At 40.3% G+C, this 20,493-nt stretch overlaps 1 protein-coding gene across 31 annotated transcripts in view; it reads left to right on the top strand.

Moving 5' to 3' along the window:
• Nrxn3 (neurexin 3) overlaps positions 1-20,493 on the top strand; it is a 1,521,272-nt gene that overhangs the window by 503,305 nt on the left and 997,474 nt on the right. For all 31 annotated transcript variants that reach the window (XR_012446073.1, XR_012446074.1, XM_074067424.1 and 28 more), the window contains 2 exons: positions 925-1,363; positions 5,382-5,765. Coding sequence is in view for 29 of the 31 variants with exons in the window: in XM_074067424.1 (XP_073923525.1) it covers positions 925-1,363; positions 5,382-5,765 (823 nt within the window). In the remaining 2 variants the exon portion in view is untranslated. The remainder of the gene's footprint in view (positions 1-924; positions 1,364-5,381; positions 5,766-20,493) is intronic.

Raw genomic sequence — 20,493 nt, 5'->3', positions numbered from 1 at the left:
TGTAGAGGCAGAAAGCCCTGCTAGACCCCTTACAGGGAAAATAAGTCTGTGGTCCAGTATTCTCTGTTAATTCTCACTCTCAACTAAATAAATGTCTCCAATGACTGAACTAGGGCTTCAGGGTGCTTCATTTTGCCACCATACTGAGAACATGCTCAGTGTGCAAAAAAAAACCTCAGATCCTCTTCCTCACCAACTAGTAACAATCATTTTTAAAGGAAATATGCATACCTGGTTTTTAAAAATCCAATAATAAAAGAGGATATTGTTAAATGTGTCTCCTTCCCAATTCTGAACATGAATCTCACAAATCTCCTCAATGATGTAATAGTTCCTTTTTCTTTCCAAAGATCTTTTAGGCTTGTATGAATATATAAGCTCCCATTCCCCCCACATTTTTACACAATGATAGCATAATACACACTCTGCCCTTTGCTAGTTTCAGTTAATAATATGACCCAGAGGGCCTCCATATCAAGACAAGAGCAGTACCAATTTAAGGGCTGCATAATATTCCATTATAAAGGTGTTTCATGTGTTATTCATGGTCATTGGGTTGTTTCTGGTCTTTAGTAAGGATGCTTCAGATAATATGTTTGTATGAAACTATTTGCATCCATACAACTCAATCTCTCTTGAATTTTACTTGCAAACTCACACCATAACTTTCTGGCAACACAAGAAATTGGCCAGAAGGAGAAAGAGAAGAGACATATATGGAAATGTAGAGGCTTATTCAGAGCTTGTGTGCACAGCTGATGTCTCTTCAGATGCTTTCTGAATGCTGCATCCCATGTTCCTCATGTTGTTTCAGACCATTATGCCCTAAAGCCTCTTCGTGGACCTTTTTTCTGGATGTCCAGTGATGGATGGATACTGTTTGTAAGATTGATTCATATGACACTTTTGTTTGGCTTTTGACAGGTTGTTTATAAAAATAATGACATCCGTCTGGAGCTGTCTCGCCTGGCCCGGATTGGGGACACCAAGATGAAAATCTATGGTGAAGTTGTGTTCAAGTGTGAGAATGTAGCCACACTGGACCCCATCAACTTTGAGACCCCAGAGGCTTACATCAGCTTGCCCAAGTGGAACACTAAACGAATGGGCTCTATCTCCTTTGACTTTCGTACCACTGAGCCCAATGGCCTGATCCTCTTCACTCATGGAAAGCCTCAAGAGAGAAAGGATGCTCGGAGCCAAAAGAACACAAAAGTTGACTTCTTTGCTGTGGAACTTCTTGATGGCAACCTGTACTTGCTGCTTGACATGGGCTCAGGCACTATCAAAGTGAAAGCCACTCAGAAGAAAGCCAATGATGGAGAATGGTACCATGTGGACATTCAGCGAGATGGCAGATCAGGTAGGAAGAGGCAGGGTGCATGGCTGAGACTAGACAAAAGCTGTAGCTCTTCTGTTTTCCCTACTTTAATATTTTTTGTTTTAAGTTTTTCACTTGCATGTTCATTGAATCTTTGGCTATTCTCTTTAATGATTGACTGAACAAGAGTCCAGTCTGATGGAAGGCTCACATTCTCCTACCATCTTCCTTGTCATGCTTCACATAATCGTTCAGGTGGTAGTTCTAAGACCCTGGAGCCAAGGATGAGTTTACAAGTAGCATTTCCACGCTACCAAAGTGACTATCATGTCACCAGTATAATATTCCTCTCCCACTTTTTCTTCCCCTTTTTCTCATCACCGCGGAAACAGATTGTGACATCACAGATGTTACATTATGTGATTACTCTGTAGGATAAGCTACACTGTGTAAGAGTTTATGTGACGATACACCCTTCAATAATTGGCAAGAGTCATGTTGCAGGGAGAAATTATGACAAGAAAGAAAAAAGGCAAATTGATTTTTCCTGAAGTCATGTTCAATTTAAAGCCTTACCTTTTGTGAAAGCCTCTATTTCAGTCTTCTGTTCAGACCACTAACTCTCCCTTTCTCTTCATAACCTTTTATACTTGGTTTAAATGGCTTTGTTTGTTTCTGCAGCTGCAGATCAAACAGCTAGCCCCAGGCAGTACATAGCCACTTTGGAACAGTAACAAAGAGAGCAATGCCTGAAATGTCTGCCTAGCTTTCTACAGTCTACAGACCATGTGGCAATGAAGGTTACATTCTGCACTACCCAAAAAGGTGTTTCCAGAGAGCAGTAATTAGAACACTTGAATTTCTGACTCATTTTCTGATTCCCTAGTTAGGTAGAACATATGCAAGAAAGGTTTTGGCCACATTCATCAAACTTGTAGGGATTCATTGTCCTAGTAAATTTAAAATGTCTTTATTTGAAAACAAGAGGTTCCTCCAAAAGACTGAAACCAGAAACGGCTGAGCTTCCATGGGACAGCTTTTCTGTGTCTTTGTAGAGTTGGAGGGATGGCGGAGATGAGCAACATTGCTCTTAGGAAGAGCTGGATGGGTTCTGTCCAAAGGGCAGACAGTGGCAGATTGCAGCCCTGGATGTTTTATGGCCCAGTAGAAATTTCTGTTGATTGTCAGAAATCTGATTGGAGCCAAGAGGCTTCAAATTAAACGTGCTTGTTGAGCAAGAATAAACAGTTTGTGCTTTTTAAGAGAAAAATTAATTTCTCTGGAGGCTGAATTTCTCTCTCATGTTTATCAATAAAATGCCAGGAGGGGCAGAACTGGAAAACTGTCTCAGAATTATCAAAAACAAAAACAAACCCAAACAACCCGTTACTTTGGTTAAAACAACATATGGAGCTGGTCATAGTTAAAGGACTTTGTGTCTGACTGACCTAGACCATGACATAGCCAAAATTTACCTATGTGTGTCACATGTAGGCTAGAACACATAACACCACCATTTGTTCATTTCTGTTTATTCCCAACACTAATTGCTTTTTTTACAATAGGGTAGCTATTTTGTTTTATTAGAACCATCAGTGGGCCCATCTTCAACAAATATGTTTGCTTCTGAAAGCCCTGAATTTCACACCTGGAAGCTATAGCATTGGCCAATTCATTGATGTACTGATGAATTTGATTAAAGCCTATAAAAATTTACTGAGTGAACAATAATTGTTCTGAGAAAACAGTGTAACTTAATATTTTCATATGATCTGTTAAACTCCATTTCTTCATGAGGGTATTAGGTATAAATGCATTCTAAAATAGATATTTTTAAAAGTAAGTGTGTCCAAATGTGGCATCTTTTTCCCTTAGTATGCTAGAGAATAATATGACTGAGAGACAATCCAGAAAAACTTTTATGATCACTCCTCAGTTGGGGAAGTGAATCTTAAAACCTGACAAGTGCGTTCAAAACAGTACTGGTCACATATTTGGAGGACAGCTTTTTCCTCTGGATGTACCCCAGACTCCAGATTTTAGACCAATTCTATTACTGTCCTTACTTGGCAATGTATATTCTTCTCCTTTAGGTGGTGATCACATTAGTCCTGTGAACATCTGGAGAGTAAAGAAGGGAAATTGTGCAAGAGAAGATATTAAAAGATATAAATCCTAAATTCTTCATTTGTACCATAGAGAAAATAACAATTCCTACCTCACAAGATTGTTTTGAGGGTGAAGCCCAAAATATGCGCATAAATGTGCTTGGATATAGCTCGTGATAAAGCATGTGTTTAGCATATGTGAGGCCCTGGAATTGATCTTCAACACAGATAAATAAATAATTTTTAAAGCACATAAAATATTTAAAATAACAACCAGGGAATTATTATTGTTTGGGTAGGTTTTTTAAATTTTAAAATAAAAGGCAGTTGGGCAGAGGGAGGGGGATGACAGTCCCAGGCCTGCCCAGGCAAAATCATAAGACCCTACCTGTCTAAAAAATAAATGGAAGGGCTCAAGTGGCTCAAGTGGTAAAGTGCTTGTTTAGCAAGCACAAGGTCCTGAGTTCAAGCTCTAGCACCACAAAAAAAGAGACAAAGCATATTTCTCTAATTATTACCATGCTGACTTTCTAGTTGAGAGCATTCTTCACATTCTTGATCCCATTTTATCTGCTCAGCCCTTCAGGTTACACCTTCCTAGCTGAGATTTACAAGAGACAGAAATGAAGGCTGACTGATGGAGGGTTATCTTGGTACCAATGAAGCACTCGAAGAATAATTTTTAAAAAATTTCTGGCAGGATATTTAGGTAAATTTTAAATTTCTGGCACCTAGTTCATGTCCTTGATTTTACAGATTAGGAAATTGAGCTGTAAAGTGACTCAGGGACTGACCTACGGTCAGAAAGCCATGTAGGAGTAGAATTCCTATTTCCAGGTTCCCAGGTCAGTCACTAGGTCACCCCTTAGAATCTCATTTGATGGTGCCCATTATCCAGCCCTCTCCATATCCACCTATGTCTCTGGCCTTATCCCTCTCATTCCCTCTTGCCTCCTCCACTATGTCCAAACTCTTTCCAGCCCCAGGGCTTTTGTTGGGACCATTCCCTCTGCCGTCACCTACCTAGAGGTCTTCACTGACTGCATACTGTAAAGTAGAACTTCTGGGATTCTACCCTGGCACCCATTTGACTATCTTCATAGCACCTGCCATCACCTGATTTTTCTTGTTTACTGTGTTATTTGTTGACTTTATGTCTTTCTAATCTGGAGCATCAGCTCAGTGAGAAGAGGTATAGGCCTGACAAGCTCATTTCTGTGCCTAGAAATATACAGAGACAGAAGAGGTATCAATACCCATTTATTAAATGAATAAAGAAACAAAATTGAGCTACAGCTCAAATTTATCAAAAGCAATAGCAAAAATGGGTAGGGCTGGCAGTTGATACGCAGTGTACATGGTATCAGTGCAGGGAGGGAGATATGGAAGAGGAAGTTCCATCCTTTTGGGGCATGATGAGCCTGTTAAAGAGGACTCAGGCAAATACTTGCAGAGTCTTTTCTGACTCAGGCCCTACTACAAGCACTCTACCTATATTAATTCATTTAATCAGCACACTAGTGTGTGAGGTGGAAATACTCATTTTCTCATGTTTACAGATGAAACTGACGCACAGGAAGGTGAAATCACTTCAGGGTTATACAGCTGGGATCTAAACACAGGCGGGAGCTATGCTGAGCTTGCTCTGTTTGGCAGGCTACCTCTGAGCTAAGACCATTGGGTAGTGACTAGGGGTAGTGACTAGGGGTCACTGGCGTTTTTCTAGGTCCTCCTATAGGCTAGGTTGTCTTAGCTAGCAGGGATTGCAACCCACTGGTTCTTTTCACCATCTTTCAGCATTTCATTCCCTGCTTTCACTGTTCTCCTGACCAGACAACGCTGGTCTCAGAATTCACCTGTTGAGCTCCTTTCATTTTGCTCAATCACTTAGCAGGCTCGCCTGAGATGCAAGAGAGACATTAGCTCACTCTGTGTGGTCCTTGCTCCACCAGGTACCATATCAGTGAACAGCAGGCGCACGCCATTCACCGCCAGTGGGGAGAGTGAGATTCTGGACCTGGAAGGGGACATGTACCTGGGCGGGCTGCCGGAGAACCGCGCTGGCCTCATCCTCCCCACGGAGCTCTGGACCGCCATGCTCAACTATGGTTACGTGGGCTGCATCCGTGACCTGTTCATCGATGGGCGCAGCAAGAACATCCGGCAGCTGGCGGAGATGCAGAACGCCGCGGGCGTCAAGTCCTCCTGTTCACGGATGAGCGCCAAGCAGTGTGACAGCTACCCTTGCAAGAACAACGCCGTATGCAAGGATGGCTGGAACCGCTTCATCTGCGACTGCACTGGCACGGGCTACTGGGGAAGAACCTGCGAAAGGGGTGAGTTGGGTCTGAGAGGGCTGAGCAGTTACACGTGCATCTCTGGGCTAGTCTTCTTCCAAGAAGAGTTGTTGGGTTCCCTGATTTCCACATCACACTCTTTCTTCTTCTGAGTGTTTTGATTTGTTTGGCTAGGGTTGGATGGCAGAAAGGGAAACTATTGAGTAGACATTAAGATGAGCACGATATATTTTTCATTAAGCATCTTCTATTCAAAGAAGGTGAAGGGTCTCTTTTGGGATCTAGGAGTGCTAACCAATGAGCTGCTTCCTTTATTTCTTTCACTCATACTTCTTTAGTGCTTTCTGTATACCAGTGCCTGGGTTAGGCTTTGGAAATAGGATATTCAACAGACAGCTATGGCCCTGTTCTCATGGAGCTGGCTGCCTAGTGGAATGAAATAAATAATTGCTACCATGGTGAGTTTTATAGGTGGCAGTGTGATGGACTGGTTACAAACATGAATTCTGGGGCCCCTGTAGAGTCATGTGGACTTCAAGGTAATCAATACCAGTTTGTCATGTGATTTCCTCATTTGTAAAGAGGAGGTAATAGGCACCTACCCCATTAGATTTTGATGATGATTAGATGATTTAATAGGCTCCTGAAATATGGTAAGCACTTAATAAACATGAGTGATTATTCTGCAGTTACAGCTATTGCCAACATCATGAATGATAAGGTACAGAGAATTTGCAGGTCCTTGTGAGGAGACCCAACATACTGTAGGGATTCAGACAAAGCTTCTGTAAAGAAGAAATGCCTAAGTTCAAATGATGCATGAGTAGGCATGAGACCATTCAAGAAGTGGGAGGAAGGAGGGTGAGCTAAACAGAAGGCATGTTGTGTGCCAAGAGACAGATGTGAGGCTGTGGCAGAGCTGAGGAACTGAGCGAAGTCCAGGTTGGGCTGAACACTTTGCTTTATTCCCTTCTGAACAAAGTCAGAATGGATTGGGGAAGAGAGGGTTGCAAAGGGGCAACATCAAGATGAGGAGATCCTTGTCCATAAGCCGTATCTACATTAAAGCTTCATCTATATTTTTTGTATGCCAGGACACAAAGTCATGCTGCTATCCATGGGCTGACATCTTGTATTGTATGTGAATAATACTTTACATGGTTACCCATTTTTTGAGGACTAGCCCTGGGGCTTTGAGAATACTGCATCTTTAATAGACATCATTCCCACCCACAAGGAGTTTATCATTTATCTAGCGAAGGAGTTGAGACATCTACACAAAAAGCAATAATACAAGGATCCAAGGTAGTGGCTTCTCGGCATAGGCTCTGTTGATGGAGCACAGCAGGAAGACATGGAGATTCAGAGGAGGAAAGAATGTCTTGAGAACAGATCTGCAGAATCTCATCTACCAGTAGTAGCCAGGAATTGTCCAAGCATCAGAAGTCTGGTAATGGGGAGGGATCCCGGACCAGGCTGGATCCAGGTGCTGAATGACCAGTGAGAAGGTGTTTTCAAGGAGTGGTTTTTGTGAGGACAACTGGATTACTAGTTAAGGTGCATTCCAAAGGGAACTGCAAATCTTTCTTAGTGTCAGACCAACAACAGGACAAGGACATTAAGCTAGAAGAGAAAAGTAGAAATTTATTTATTTATTTGTATTCATTTATTATTTTGGGTAGTATTGGAGTGTGAACTCAGATTGTGACACTTTGCTGGGTAGGGGCTGTGTCTCTTGAACCATACCCTCAACGCACTCTTTTTTTCCCTTAGTTCTTTTTCAGATAAGGTCTTTTTAATTTTTTTCCCTAGAGCTGGTTTTTAACCACAATCCTCCTACCTATAGCTGAATTACAGACATGTATCCCCCACCCCTATCTTATTTTTCAAATAAGTGGGCAATCTCCACTTAATAAGTAGTAGCCTAGATTACAGGTATGCAGCACCACACCTAGGCAAGAGAATGTTTTTGTAGCTTATGGAACTTGAGTTTGGATTCACTGAATTTCCAATGCAGCAACTACCAGAATATGAGCTAAAATGAGGCAGCCATCTAGAATAGAAATAGGTCACATAGGTCTGATCAGTCTGTCAAGTACCTTAACTCTTTCCAAATATCTTTGTAGGATAGTCTGCCCTGGTGATGGCTTGGGGGGGGTAAGAGGTCATGGACTGCTGAGATTCAGGAGACTGTATTGATGTAAGCCATGGTATTGTAGATATTCCACTGTCTACAACAGCAGCATAAGAACTAAAGGTCACCTCAGACATCTCACTTCTTCCTCTTGGGTCTCTTCTAACTCAGAGATGCTGTGTTGTTGGAGGCAAGGAGCAGTGACTGTGGCCAATTGTGCAAGGTGTCTATGAGCTCCCTGATTCCAAGGGCAAATCAATGGGAGTTAGTCCAAAAGTGCCCAAGTACAGTGAAAGTCACTGCACCCTTTACATTGTCACTTCTGACTAGTCATTAAAAGGCAGCTGATTGGGGATATATGAGGGACAATTATTCTTGGTACAGTGCAGCCAAGAACCATCCATTCTGGCCAAATGAGAAGAAGCTTAGCAAATTTAAGACATTTGATCTATACATTGCTCAAATTCTGGACGGTTCAACTGATTGTTTTGTTCCCCCACTAATTGTTTTTTGCCCCTCTATTGTTCCTGACACCATGTTCAGAATGAATCAGTGGAGTGGAAAAATCATAGGATTTCACTCTGCTAGCAAAAAAAATAGAGCTTCCCAAATGACATTGCTTTTTCTGTATTGAAACTGATCTGTTGGTGGATACTGTTTGGAATATCTCTTCTCCAATTTTCATACAGGCAATAGATACTTATTGGGGCCCTACCTAGTATATTTGAGGCACTATGATCATTGTTGTAAATACAGGGTAGCAAACAAAGCTTAACAAAAGCCCTTATATAGGTCCTATTTTTGATCGAGAGGCATATGATCCTTCCAAAGAAACAAAGGGGAATATGGGAAATGTTTAATGTATAGTAAATGATATGATGGGCGTCTATAGGGAAATTATAGGGAATATAAGTGAAGTGGCCACAACTATGTGAGGGAAGAAGGGGACCCATAGCTTATTGGATCGTCTTGGCTCCTATTTCTAACAAAACTATTGTCTCTTTCTATCTCTGACCTTCAGCATCCACAATGGGCATTTCTTAAGAGTAGAGAAGGAAAAGTGGTATCCTTTTTTATGCAGGAGCATGTTGGATTAGGAATGTTTTTCTACCTACTATAACATCATCTTCTTTACTCTATTTGCCATTCTGTAATTTTTTTCCTAGAATGTTTAACCATACGACTAGAGTTTACCACTTTACTAAAGGTGATGAGCCTAAGCAAATTCCTAAGGCAAGTGTGCTCCAGTTAGTCTAATCACGGTCCCGTACTGGGGCTTCATAGGAGGCGAGTATCACTGGTCTCACAACAGGAATGGTAGTGTTAGGAAGAGGCAATGTAAATGGAAAAAAGTATGGGTGGGATGCTGAAAACTGGACTTCAGAGTTGGGCATGGCTCAATTCAGGCACTAGATGAAAATTGTCCAAGGACACAAGATTAATCTAAGGGACAACTGTCAGATCAAAGTTGTCAGCCAAAGATAAGAGACTAAGGCAAGGGAAGTAGGACATACAGAAGTATTTAGGACCTGGTATCTTTCTCTTATAGTAAAATTGGATGACTTTTGCTTCTACCTCATAAGATCACTTCTGTAACAGAAGATGAACAACTTAAATCTTGACTTCTGAAAATTTACCTGATATTGTATTTAGATTCTTCTCAGCATGACCTGATGATATTCTAAGAAGATGTAGTTGTCTCTGCCTGTCCTGATTAACTTTAGATATTGTGTCCTATTCATCAGGATGTGCAAGACAGCCCCATAGCCTAAAAACCAAAGGCCTGTTATAGCTATGTAGCTCTAATCAGTTTAGTTAAAATGTTTTAATCTATTGGGAAAACACTTGCTACTCTATGAAATCCTATTGGACATAAGTATAGTTGAGCTTGTCTTTAGTCTGTTCTGGATATTTTCCTTCTTGAGAAGGTATGACCACTTGAGCTTGGTCAACACTGATATATTCTCCTTGTCAGTATGACCAAACTGTTTAGCTCAATGGATAAAAGTCCCAGTAAAGGAAGTCTAAGGATTGGATTCATTAGTAGATCATCAGGGTTAAATTTTAGTTCACTGAAGATTCTGTCCTCTTCCCTGGATAGCTTTTCTAAAGGTATGTGGATATGTGGAATTTACTTGGTGAGAAAGCAAATAGGACTCAGCACAATTCCATATATGTCAAGAAAAATGGCCTTAACTACAGTGCTTACAGGCAGGGTGGCCCTAGTAAATGATATGAATTTTTGAGTGAGACGGACCTTGATTCATATGTTGATTTTGTCACGTATTAGCAAGATGATGCACAAGTACTTATTTAAAGTCTAAATTCATTTTTCCGTAAAAGGGAAACACTATTTTTATTGGTTAAGGGGTTTTTGGTTGCAAGCTACAGAATGGACTATGGAAATGGCTTATTAGATGATTAGTGGAATAATATCAATCAAATGCAGATCTCACTAGCTGTATATTAGAAAAGAAAGGAGAGCAGTACTAGGGACTCAGAGCACTGTGACTGAGTACCTCTGACTCCTAACTTCTGAATTTTCTATTCAGAGTTTTCATTTTCCAAAAAGAAAACACAGTTGGTTCAGTTTGTCACATCTGTCTATACCTCCACCAGCTTCTCTGACCGGAGAATAGATATGAGAGATCACCCTATGTATAAGTGGGGATGACCCCTTGAGAAGAAATAGATTTTTGAACTAGAACCAACCCACCCACTTCCTAAGGTTGTTAAAAGTTTGAGAAAATACATTTCAGTTGTTAAGCTCAGTGCCTGGCAGCTAGTATGTACAATGATGTTCTGTCTTACTGAGGATATTTTTCAAGGAGAGTAGGTCTGATAGGTATCTTGATTACATCATTGAAAAACAGAAATCTTGAGTTCTTCCTCCCTGAACCAAAGTTCTTTTAGTTTTTCATATTTTGGTAAATGGTATCACCACTGTCCTTGGGCATTTTCTTTATAACATTCGCTTTATCTCACTAAATCCTGACAGTTTTGTCTAAAAGCACCCTGCATCTGTCCACTTTTCTTCCTCCCCAGTACTGTCGGTGGAGGTTAAATCACATCAGTCTCTTCTTTGGACATGTAGTGTGCAGTACATGATTATGAAAAGCTGAAATTTTATTTGTGTCTTCCTCAGAGCATTAAAGTGAGGTTATCAAAACCTCTGGGTACGCATCACATCCCTACTTTTAGTAGCTTTACTTTTGGTGGTATTTGGGCCCGAGAACTGTAGGAAATGAAACTATGATACTTCTTTGGAACTTCTACATTAATGTAGGGATGTCATGAATAGGTCTCAGGTCTTTTGTGCTTCGCTCTTGGTGAGCCAAATCCTGCAGACACAAACTTGTAGAGAACATGTTTCTGTCTTTCAAAAGCTTACAGTCTTGCAGAAGGGATGGAGAAGTAATCTGCAAACTTTAATGGCATCTGCCAAGGACAATGATTTGGGGAGCAATCATAAGAAAAAAGAAATAACAATTAGAAAGCAAGAGATGACTAACATGATAGTTAGTCATGATCCATTGTTTTGAATCCACTGGGGTCTTAGACTAACTCACTAGTGTGGGAACAACAAAAGCCCTGGACTCCATGATCAAATAATGTAATACTGGTAGAGGTTGCCAGTCTCAATGTCACTGAGGAGGGGACATGCCTCATGACTGTGCTCCCATCCCCCAGGGACAGCCAGGTCCTTTATTTAGATACATGACCTTGAGATAGTTATTTGGATCCTCTGGCCTCTCTGTTCTGTACAAATATAATGAGGCAATTGGGTTTCATGCTCTCTCAGGGCCCTTCAACTCTAAAACTCTGTGAATCTCAAATGTCATCAGCTTGGCAATGTCTTCCCTTTTCCCAAATAGAGGAATAAAGGTGAGTGAAGGGCAGGACAAGAACGTGAGTCCTTGTTTCTTGCAATGTGAAGAACTCTCTGAGCTAGGATGCTGGGATTAGTTATGTCAGTAGTGTGATGAAGTTTTCACTTCTCTGATACATTTACATAAGAAAATGAATGCCTTGGTATACTGAGTTCACTTCAGATCCATAGTGCATAATCTTTGATGGATTAAATAGAACCTTGGATTTCTCCAGACCATTAAAAGGTCTGGTTGGCCCATTTTTCGCCCTATGTTGATAGATAATGACATGTATCTGAGAAATATATAATTCATTGACATTAGTCAAAGATCCTCATTTATTCTTATCCGTTATTGCTTAAGTCATACAGATGTGTCTCTGGTGGCAACCTTTTCAGCACTCAGATTCAGTCTCTTCTTTTCTCTTCCAGTTCTGTATGTTCCCTTTCTCCAGGGACAGGATTGTATGATCCCAAGAAAATGTGCCATAGTCAGAGAACCCTAGCTTGGACTTATTCTACCTGGTCAGAGTCTGAGATACCACTGGTCACCAATGCCCCTCTTCTCAAAGGAGAGAGTTAGAGAAGTCTGTTCTGTTCTTATGGAGCCTTGACACTCTAGGGGTCTCAGGGCAGGCTGAAAACTTCAGAGATCTTTAAAAAATCTACACCTCCACCTGAATTCAGTCTGAGAATGTGAGGGTCAGCAGTTTGGTGCAGTGAGTACGTGAGAGCTGCTTAGAACCACAGCACACCCACTACTGGCTGCATTGCTGTCAAACACAGGGACATGGTGACCACTTAGATGACGGCTCCACAACTTTATTACTGTGTTTGCTGAAAGTGACTTCACTGCCAGCAGACATCTACCCATTGTAATGAAATAAATTGAGATACAGATAAATTATGAGAAACAAGTGCTTTGAAATGCAACAACAAGGGGATTATTGCAGGCTTTTCTAGCAACTCTGACTTCATGTTTCTTTTCACAGATAGGTGACTCTTTCTTCACTCTAGTTTGGATTAAGAGGAAAGTTAATAGACCTAACAGTTATTTAAAGAATTATATTTCTGCTTTATGTTAGATTTTAACATTCTTTCTGCAGGATGGATATCATTATCCTAATTTCATAGATGAAGAAATTAAGGCCCAATTCATTCCACAGTGCCAACTGTTATGTGCCAAGGACCATGTTGAACACGTGAGATCCAAAGGCATTGATTGTGATTCTCTTCATAAACGTATCACCTTGTTCTGATGTTGAAGGAAGTGGGACATAAGTGCAGGGAGAAATACCATGGAAAGCAACACAGATTGGGTGACACTGGGGGTGAAGCTTGGTGGAGGAGCAGGAGTCTCTGTCCCAGACAGAGCAGACAAGGAAAACAATATTCCAGGCAAAGGAAAAGGTATATAGAAGGCCCACAGATCACTGCATATTCATGAAGTTTGCATTGGCACTAAAGCAGGAGTGAAAGATAAGAGCCCTGAGGTAGGAAGAATGGAGGTTGAATTTGGGGACACCGCTAATGGATGTAGAAGGGACAATGTCAAAAGGACTTAGAACCAACTACAAACAGCTGAATGGCAGCCAACACTGAGGATACGCAGTAAGGAGTCAAACCTACAACTGCATTGGTGCCAGTCCAAATGTATGAGTTACCCTCTCTCTGTGCCTCAGTTTCCATATTTACCACTGATGATATCAACAGTGGCTGTTTAATTGTCTCATTGGGAGGCTTTGTTTTAGAGTCAAATAGTGTACACAAGTAGACAGGAAATCTAATTTGTCCCTTTCTGAATCTGAAGTTTAGTAATTTAAAAATGAAAAATAATACTGAGTGTGGTATTTCACACCTATACTCCCAGCTACTTGGGAGACAGAGGTAGGAGAATCTTGAATTCAAGGTGAGCTCAGGCAAAGTTAGTGAGACGCTATCTCAAAAACAAAACATAAAGCCAAAGTGGTGGGGTTGTGTGTGGCTCAAGTGGTACGGCACTTGCCTAGCATGTGGGAAACCCTGGGTTCAATTCCCAGTACCATGTAAGGAAGGAAGGATGAAGGGACAGAGAGAGAAAGAGAGGGAAGGAGAAAGGAAGGAAGAAAGAAAGAAATGCTTTAGGGCTGGTGTTTATTTTATTTTATTTTTTCAGTACTGGGGTTTGAACTCAAGGCCTTCACCTTGAGCCGCTCCACCAACCCAATTTTTTGTGATAGGGTTTTTCAAGCTAGGGTCTCTCAATTTATTTTCCCAGACTGGCTTTGAACTGAAATTCTCCTGATCTCTGCTTCCTGAGTAGCTAGGATTACAGGTGCGAGCCAACAGTGCCTGGCTTAGGGCTTGTGTTTCCCCACCATTTTTCTTCTGTTGTAGAAAGAGCACAGATATGATTTCTGTGTTTCAGCATATGATTTCGGGTACAGCTTGAAACTAGAAGGTGGGGCCATAAGAACATACCAGAGCATACTTTTCTCTACAGTCCAAAGGGTTTGAGTGTGGAATCTACACATGGCTGCTGTAGTCCTAAGTCTTTGAGGAATTGTGCTAAAAATAGTCTGTTGCAACTATGATGATCTCAACCAAGCTTTGATATATATTTGGTGGAAAAATGGCTTGTACCTTGTCCTTCTTTGTATTGTAAAAAGTGGTCAGATGCAAGATTAAACTAAAAAAGATTCATTCCTTAGAGATGGGGAAACCATATTTTTAATATCTCCCTACTCTGACCTCTCCATTGGGCTTTATAGCATTAACACCAATACTGAGGGCATGCATATACTTACGTGCATAAAGAGCCTGTGTATAATTTCCCCTACAGTTCCTGACACCTTTCTCTACTTTATTTCATTATAAGCTCTGTTTTAATCCAACTGAAGTTGTGAAGGGAAGGAACCAGTAGACATGTCACAATCATGAATAGAAGCCCCCAAATCTAAAACTTTAAATTGGCTTGACCCAAAGGAAACCAGGCAGACTATAAAGAGTCATAGAATCATTTATCTTGCCAGTAGGACAATGCCTTAGATATTATATAGCAAAACTATCCCTACCCCTCAATTTTAGATAAGGAAACATAAAGTATAGAACATAATGTCCTTAGCCCCTCATTTCTGTTCCCCTGAATGGAAAGAGCAAGATCTGTATATATATATTTTAAAGATATATGTTTATGTACCTGTAAATTACTAAGTAATAGAATGATGGGATTATAGCAACGACACTCAATCAATCTCCAGTAATTTGTTCTCATTGGTAAATTTTACTTAACACGTTGACAATTGTTTCAGAGGGAATGCATACAAAGGGAAGAGACATGTATACATTTCTTCTCGCTTTCTCTCTTTGTTACCAATCCCATCACACGCCATGAATGATAAATAAGCACAGTCCAACAGAGAGAGTTTGGGAATGACAAGTGCATCTGGGGGTAAGGGCGGAAATTCCTGGCATGAACAACTCCGGAAAGACCCCCTTCTGTGGGCTGTTGGACAGCTATTTCCTGGCAAGTAGATGCAATCGTTCTTGGAGAAGATCATTTCATGCTTCTTAGCATGTTTAACCTTTACAGCTAGGCCTTCTCATCAAAATGACAAACCCCAACAGAGTCTTCTAAGAGGCCAGTAAATCAGAAACCTTATGAAATCTGTGGGATTAGCTAGCTCCCCTTTTTTTATTCCCCCAGGGAAGGAAAGTCCTGAGCCTTTCAGATTTTAATCTTCTCCACAGGCCCCTTGTCTGAAACTTCCTGCTGTGGCCTGCTGGTATTTGAATATTGTTTTCTTATAGTTGCCCAGGGCCTCATACTGACATCAACCAGGGCTGGCATATTCTTTATCTCCATCAGAGATGTTGTAAAGGAAAGATAACTGTTCTGATGTTTGTTTAGTTGAATTCTTCCCACCCCTGAAGATATCCTTTCTGGGTCTGAAGATAGTGACTGACTCTTAATGTCCCCATGCTGCCACAGCAGGCAGCTGCTCAGAGACCTCATCTCCAGCCAGCTGTTTCTGCTCTCATGTTCCATTGCTCAGTCTGAAATAAAACTTTCTTCACAAACAACCCAGAGTCTTAGCCACTGTAAGATGGAGTCTCCTCCTGAGGAAATCCTCAAAGTCTAGGCTATGTTGGGAGTGGAGCTGGAAGGACAAAAGATTGATAAATAACATTACAGAAGGCTGTACAGGTGATGAAACATTTATTGAGGATTGGAAGGGGGCAGGTCTTTCACAAAGTTACAGATGAATATTTGTAAGTCGAAAAGGACCTCTAAGACTTCTGAGTCTAACTCAATATTTGATGCATGCATATTCCCCTGACTGTTCCTATAAATGGTTGTATTAACTACATGGGAGCATTTATTTTTTCTTTATATGCTATTTTAAATACTTAGAAGTACTTAGTTAATTTATTTATTGCACTTACTGTATTAGATAGGTCCTATTTTCATTCTTAATTTACATCTGAGGAACTTCTGTAAGGATAGGTTAACTTACCTTAGGTCATCCAGCTAGAAGTTCAGGTACACTTCTGGGTCTTCCTGTGAGACTGCTCTTTTGTGATTTATAGTCTCTTCTGGTCCCAAAAACAAGGGATCTCACTTGTTCATGAAGTAACCATTCTACTTTCAGCTAAAAATCTTCTTTTTACATTGAACTGAAATCTCTATTCTTTTGCCTTTCTTTTGGTCTTGGTTTAGACTTTCAGAGTCACATAGCACTTAGTCACTCAATGAACATTTTCTAGGTACTTCTCTGGCATGAACACTGGGATTATATAGAAAAGATTAAGCTTAAACCCTCTTCTACAAAAGACTTTAGTTATTAGAAGATGATTATTATTCTTCCACTGAAATGTTATGAATAATTCTCAAGATAAATATCACTAGTGTCTTCAATCAGTCACCTGTTTTGACTGACTTTGAGCTCCCTAATAATCCAGCAGCCATGGAAGGGCATGGGGGAAGATGGAAGAGGGCTGTGTACTCACTAAGGAGGAAGGCTCACCAAGGATGGCTTCCTGTCCAGGGCAATTTTTGGAAGTGGCCATGCCTGTCCACACAGTGGGCATGCATTACAGGTAATAATGTAACTGGATATCAGATATTGTAACATATGTAGACTGTGGGTTTGGGTGGCCAGTAGGATACTGGCAATTTTATGGGGGAAGAGTGCCTTTGCTATTTTCTTATCTGGAAAAAAAATTCCTTGGGCTCAGTTAGGTAGCATCATATTTACTACCTCGTCTTATTTCTCAGAATAGTCCTAGATTGCATGTGGTTAAATCATAAATTTTAAAAGTAAAGCTGAGTTTTTTTGACTATAGGGATACCTCGGGATGTCATAAGACCAAAAAAATCACAATTTTGCCAATAATCTGCTGATACAAAATCAGCAAAAGTACTAATTAGACACACTGGAACTTGTAACCCAGTATTTTGAATCCTAGCTCAGAGCTCTTCATCCTAGAACAAGTCAAGAGGTTCTCTTGCTTTGTGCCTTTGGGCTTGTTGTCTTAGGTAGCTCATAGAGGGACACTCAGATAGAATAGTTCAGAATCTTTCTGTGCAACCTCAGTGGGTCCTTGTGAGGTTTTACATATAATAGGTCCTATATTTACTGCAAATAAGCTAGGCAATTAATTCACAGTTAGCAACTTATGGCCTGGAAAATCTCATTACCTAAACCTTACATTATCAACACATCTGTTTACAAAGAGATGCTGAAAGAAGTGGTCTACACATGCGATTTCTGATCATCTCCACACAAGAGGGTAAACCTGGGGAGAGTGTAGGGTTGTACTGAAGTTATCAAAGCCACTGAAATTCAACCCAAAGGGAATATTTAAATGGATGCATGATATAGGAGGAAGACAGAACTGGATTGGAATCTCAGTTCCATCACTCATATTTTAGGTGATCTTGAATGTGTTTTAGCCCCTCTGGCGACTCAGCAAACTTCTATAAAAAAGGTCTTTCTGAGGTTGTTGTGATACTTGGATAAGGTGAGTGTGTAGGAATCTTAGCATAATGCCTGTGACTTTGTGTCTAATACATAGGGAGTAGTGCTATTCCCTCTTTAGAGCACATTTATAAAGTTCGTGGTATCTTCATAATTTTAGATAATTAAACCAAGGATCTGAAAGATTAAATAACAAAGTTAGCTAATACTAGATGTAGGAATTTTTTTTAACCATTCTGTTTGGTTTACTCTTACATTTTGACATTTTTGAAAATGAAAGGCCTTGGAGGAAGGATCGGGTACTTTCAGAGGAAGAAAAATCTATGAGAACTGGAAATTGCCTTTTTTATTTTCTAACCCTGTCTGTTTTCTGTTTTAGGACTTTCAGAGGGTAAACATAAGGAATAAGCAGAGATGGGAGCTATCCATTTGTGATAAATTCAAGATTTAGGAAAACTGTCCATATTTTCTTTCCATACTTGGTACTTGAATGGAAGAGAAGAACTCTAATGTTCCTTGGAATTTGGGGTGGGAAGAGGAGGAAGCTGAAATGAGTACAGTTCAGGACTAGAAATTTTCTCTATCACAATATATCTAGGGCTGAGACATTGTTTAATTCATACCTATATCCATACCCACGTGTGTCTGCACATGCATACACTCAAACTTCTCAGCCATGAACCTGGTCATGTGTGATGCTTGTTTCCCTTGCCTGTCTCTTTCTCTGGGCTGGGAGTCATTAAGTATGCATTCACAGTGCCAAAAATAGAAAAGGAAAAGGAGCTTAGTGTCTGTTTGTGGAAGAACAAAATAAAAGGATTAATGAAATCCTAAATGAATAGGAATAATTCTAAAGTTTACTATACTTAGGTTTGAATTCTGATTTATTATCAAACAATTCAGAGAAACTTGATGCCTACTACTCATTGACACCACAGTCCCCACCCTCACCTCCAGCAGTAGATTAGGACTTTCTGGGAAGTTGGGATGTGGCTAGAAGAGAATCCTACAGGAGCTTCCTTAGGCTGACTCCTAGCCTCCTGGCTCTGTAGCAATTATTCCTGTAACCCAGCATTAGCTGCAGAAAGGCAAGATTCTGTGCTGCTCATAGGAACAGGTGGGCAGGCATGGAAAGAATAAAGCTCAGATTGAAGGAGAGGCAGACTTGGTATCCAGGGCAGACATTTCTGCCACTTGCAACAAGGAGTGACCTTGTAACTCTCCTTGGATAAAGGAGCTCTTGGTGAGTGATACTCTAGTCTTCCTGACTGCTCCCTGTTTCTTTGCCTCTCCCCTGTCTCCCTTATTTTCTCCCTCTTTCCTCTTCATTATTGCTCCCTGATTAATCCCACATAGTCCTTTCTTCCTTGGCTATTCATTTTTTAGATTTGTTGCAGGAAAGTCTATTTTTTAATGTGTTCTTCCCTCCAAGAGCAATGAAATTGACCCCTGCCTATTCAGGATGATTGGCCTGGAGATGGAAGCTTTCCAAAGCTATAAGGTGACTGGTCTCTAGCAGTTACCTAGATAGGAGAGGAAGTTAGTGCCCCAATGCCTCTACAGGCACATTGTCTAGCCTGGAAGCTATCTCTTTTTGAACTGTAACAAATTAACAAAAGTCTTAACAAGGGAGAGTCATGACTCTAAAACCAAGGGGCTAAAATGTAACTGAGGAGTGCAGAGTGGTGCCATGGAATAGCAATCCCTATCCAAGTAAAGGACTTGGCAGCTTCCATGAAGACTCTGACCGCCTAATGTGGCATTTGCCCCTTGGGCTTTCTGTAAATGGAGATGGGTGGTGATGGTGTGATGGTGAAAGAATGTGTCTCAGGGTGATGCTTGGCAGAATTGCTTCTTTGTAAATTTTCTTTGCCCCCTTTTTCCTCTCTCCTGTCAGCAATCTCACTTCTTCCTTGCCTTTCTTTCGCTTTCCTCATTTGCTTGCTCGTGATCCCTTCATATTTAGTTTCTTTTCTAGGTGAAGAACACAGACCCCTTCCATTTCTTCTTACTACAGAATGGCATCTCTGAGCACTTTGACTGAGCAATTGATATAATTAATCTTGACTCTGGTAGGACTGTTATTCTGTCTTCATCAAATAGTATTCAATAAACCAATCTCCAGATTATAGCTTTGTTGCGGGTGTTTACCACTATTGGGAAGAAACCTCATAAAGAATTGTCATTAGTGGGATATTACCAACATTATGGAGCATGGATCTTCATTTTAAAAAAGTAAACATTGATTTTTATGATTACTAAAGTAATATGTTCACTGTAGAAAATTTAGAATATAGAGCAATTTGTTAATTCAACATTTTTATTTAACCAACATTAGCCAAGCACCTATTTTGTGTCAGACAAAAATAAATAAACAAAAATGAATGTAATTATACCAACCAGAAATGGTCATCATTAACATATTGGTATGCTTCATTATATTCCTCTCAGCAAATACATGTAATATGTAAACATATTTTAATGTCATTTGATTCTGATTTTTTTAGTTCCCAATTTTTTCAAAAATGATCTCATAATTGCAAAATTATAGCATAATTTCAGTTTATCACTATATGACCTTTGTCTCATCATAAAGAAATCTTCAAAAATATGATTTTTAATGACTTCACAGTAGCTATATTTGCCAGCTGTTGCCTTAGTTATGTTAATAGGCCATCACAAAACTTAGTGGTTTTCACCAAGCAGTATTTGAATTTTATACTCACAGATCTATGAATAGGTTGGGTTGGCTCAGTTCCAAGCTGTGAAATGACTGAGTATGGCTCAAGATTTTAAGTTAGAATC

The sequence above is a fragment of the Castor canadensis genome, chromosome 3 (assembly GCF_047511655.1).
Source record: "Castor canadensis chromosome 3, mCasCan1.hap1v2, whole genome shotgun sequence".
Taxonomy (NCBI): Eukaryota; Metazoa; Chordata; class Mammalia; order Rodentia; family Castoridae; genus Castor; species Castor canadensis.
Note: the sequence above shows the minus strand (reverse complement) of the source record. Positions and strands in the feature narration are given on the sequence as shown.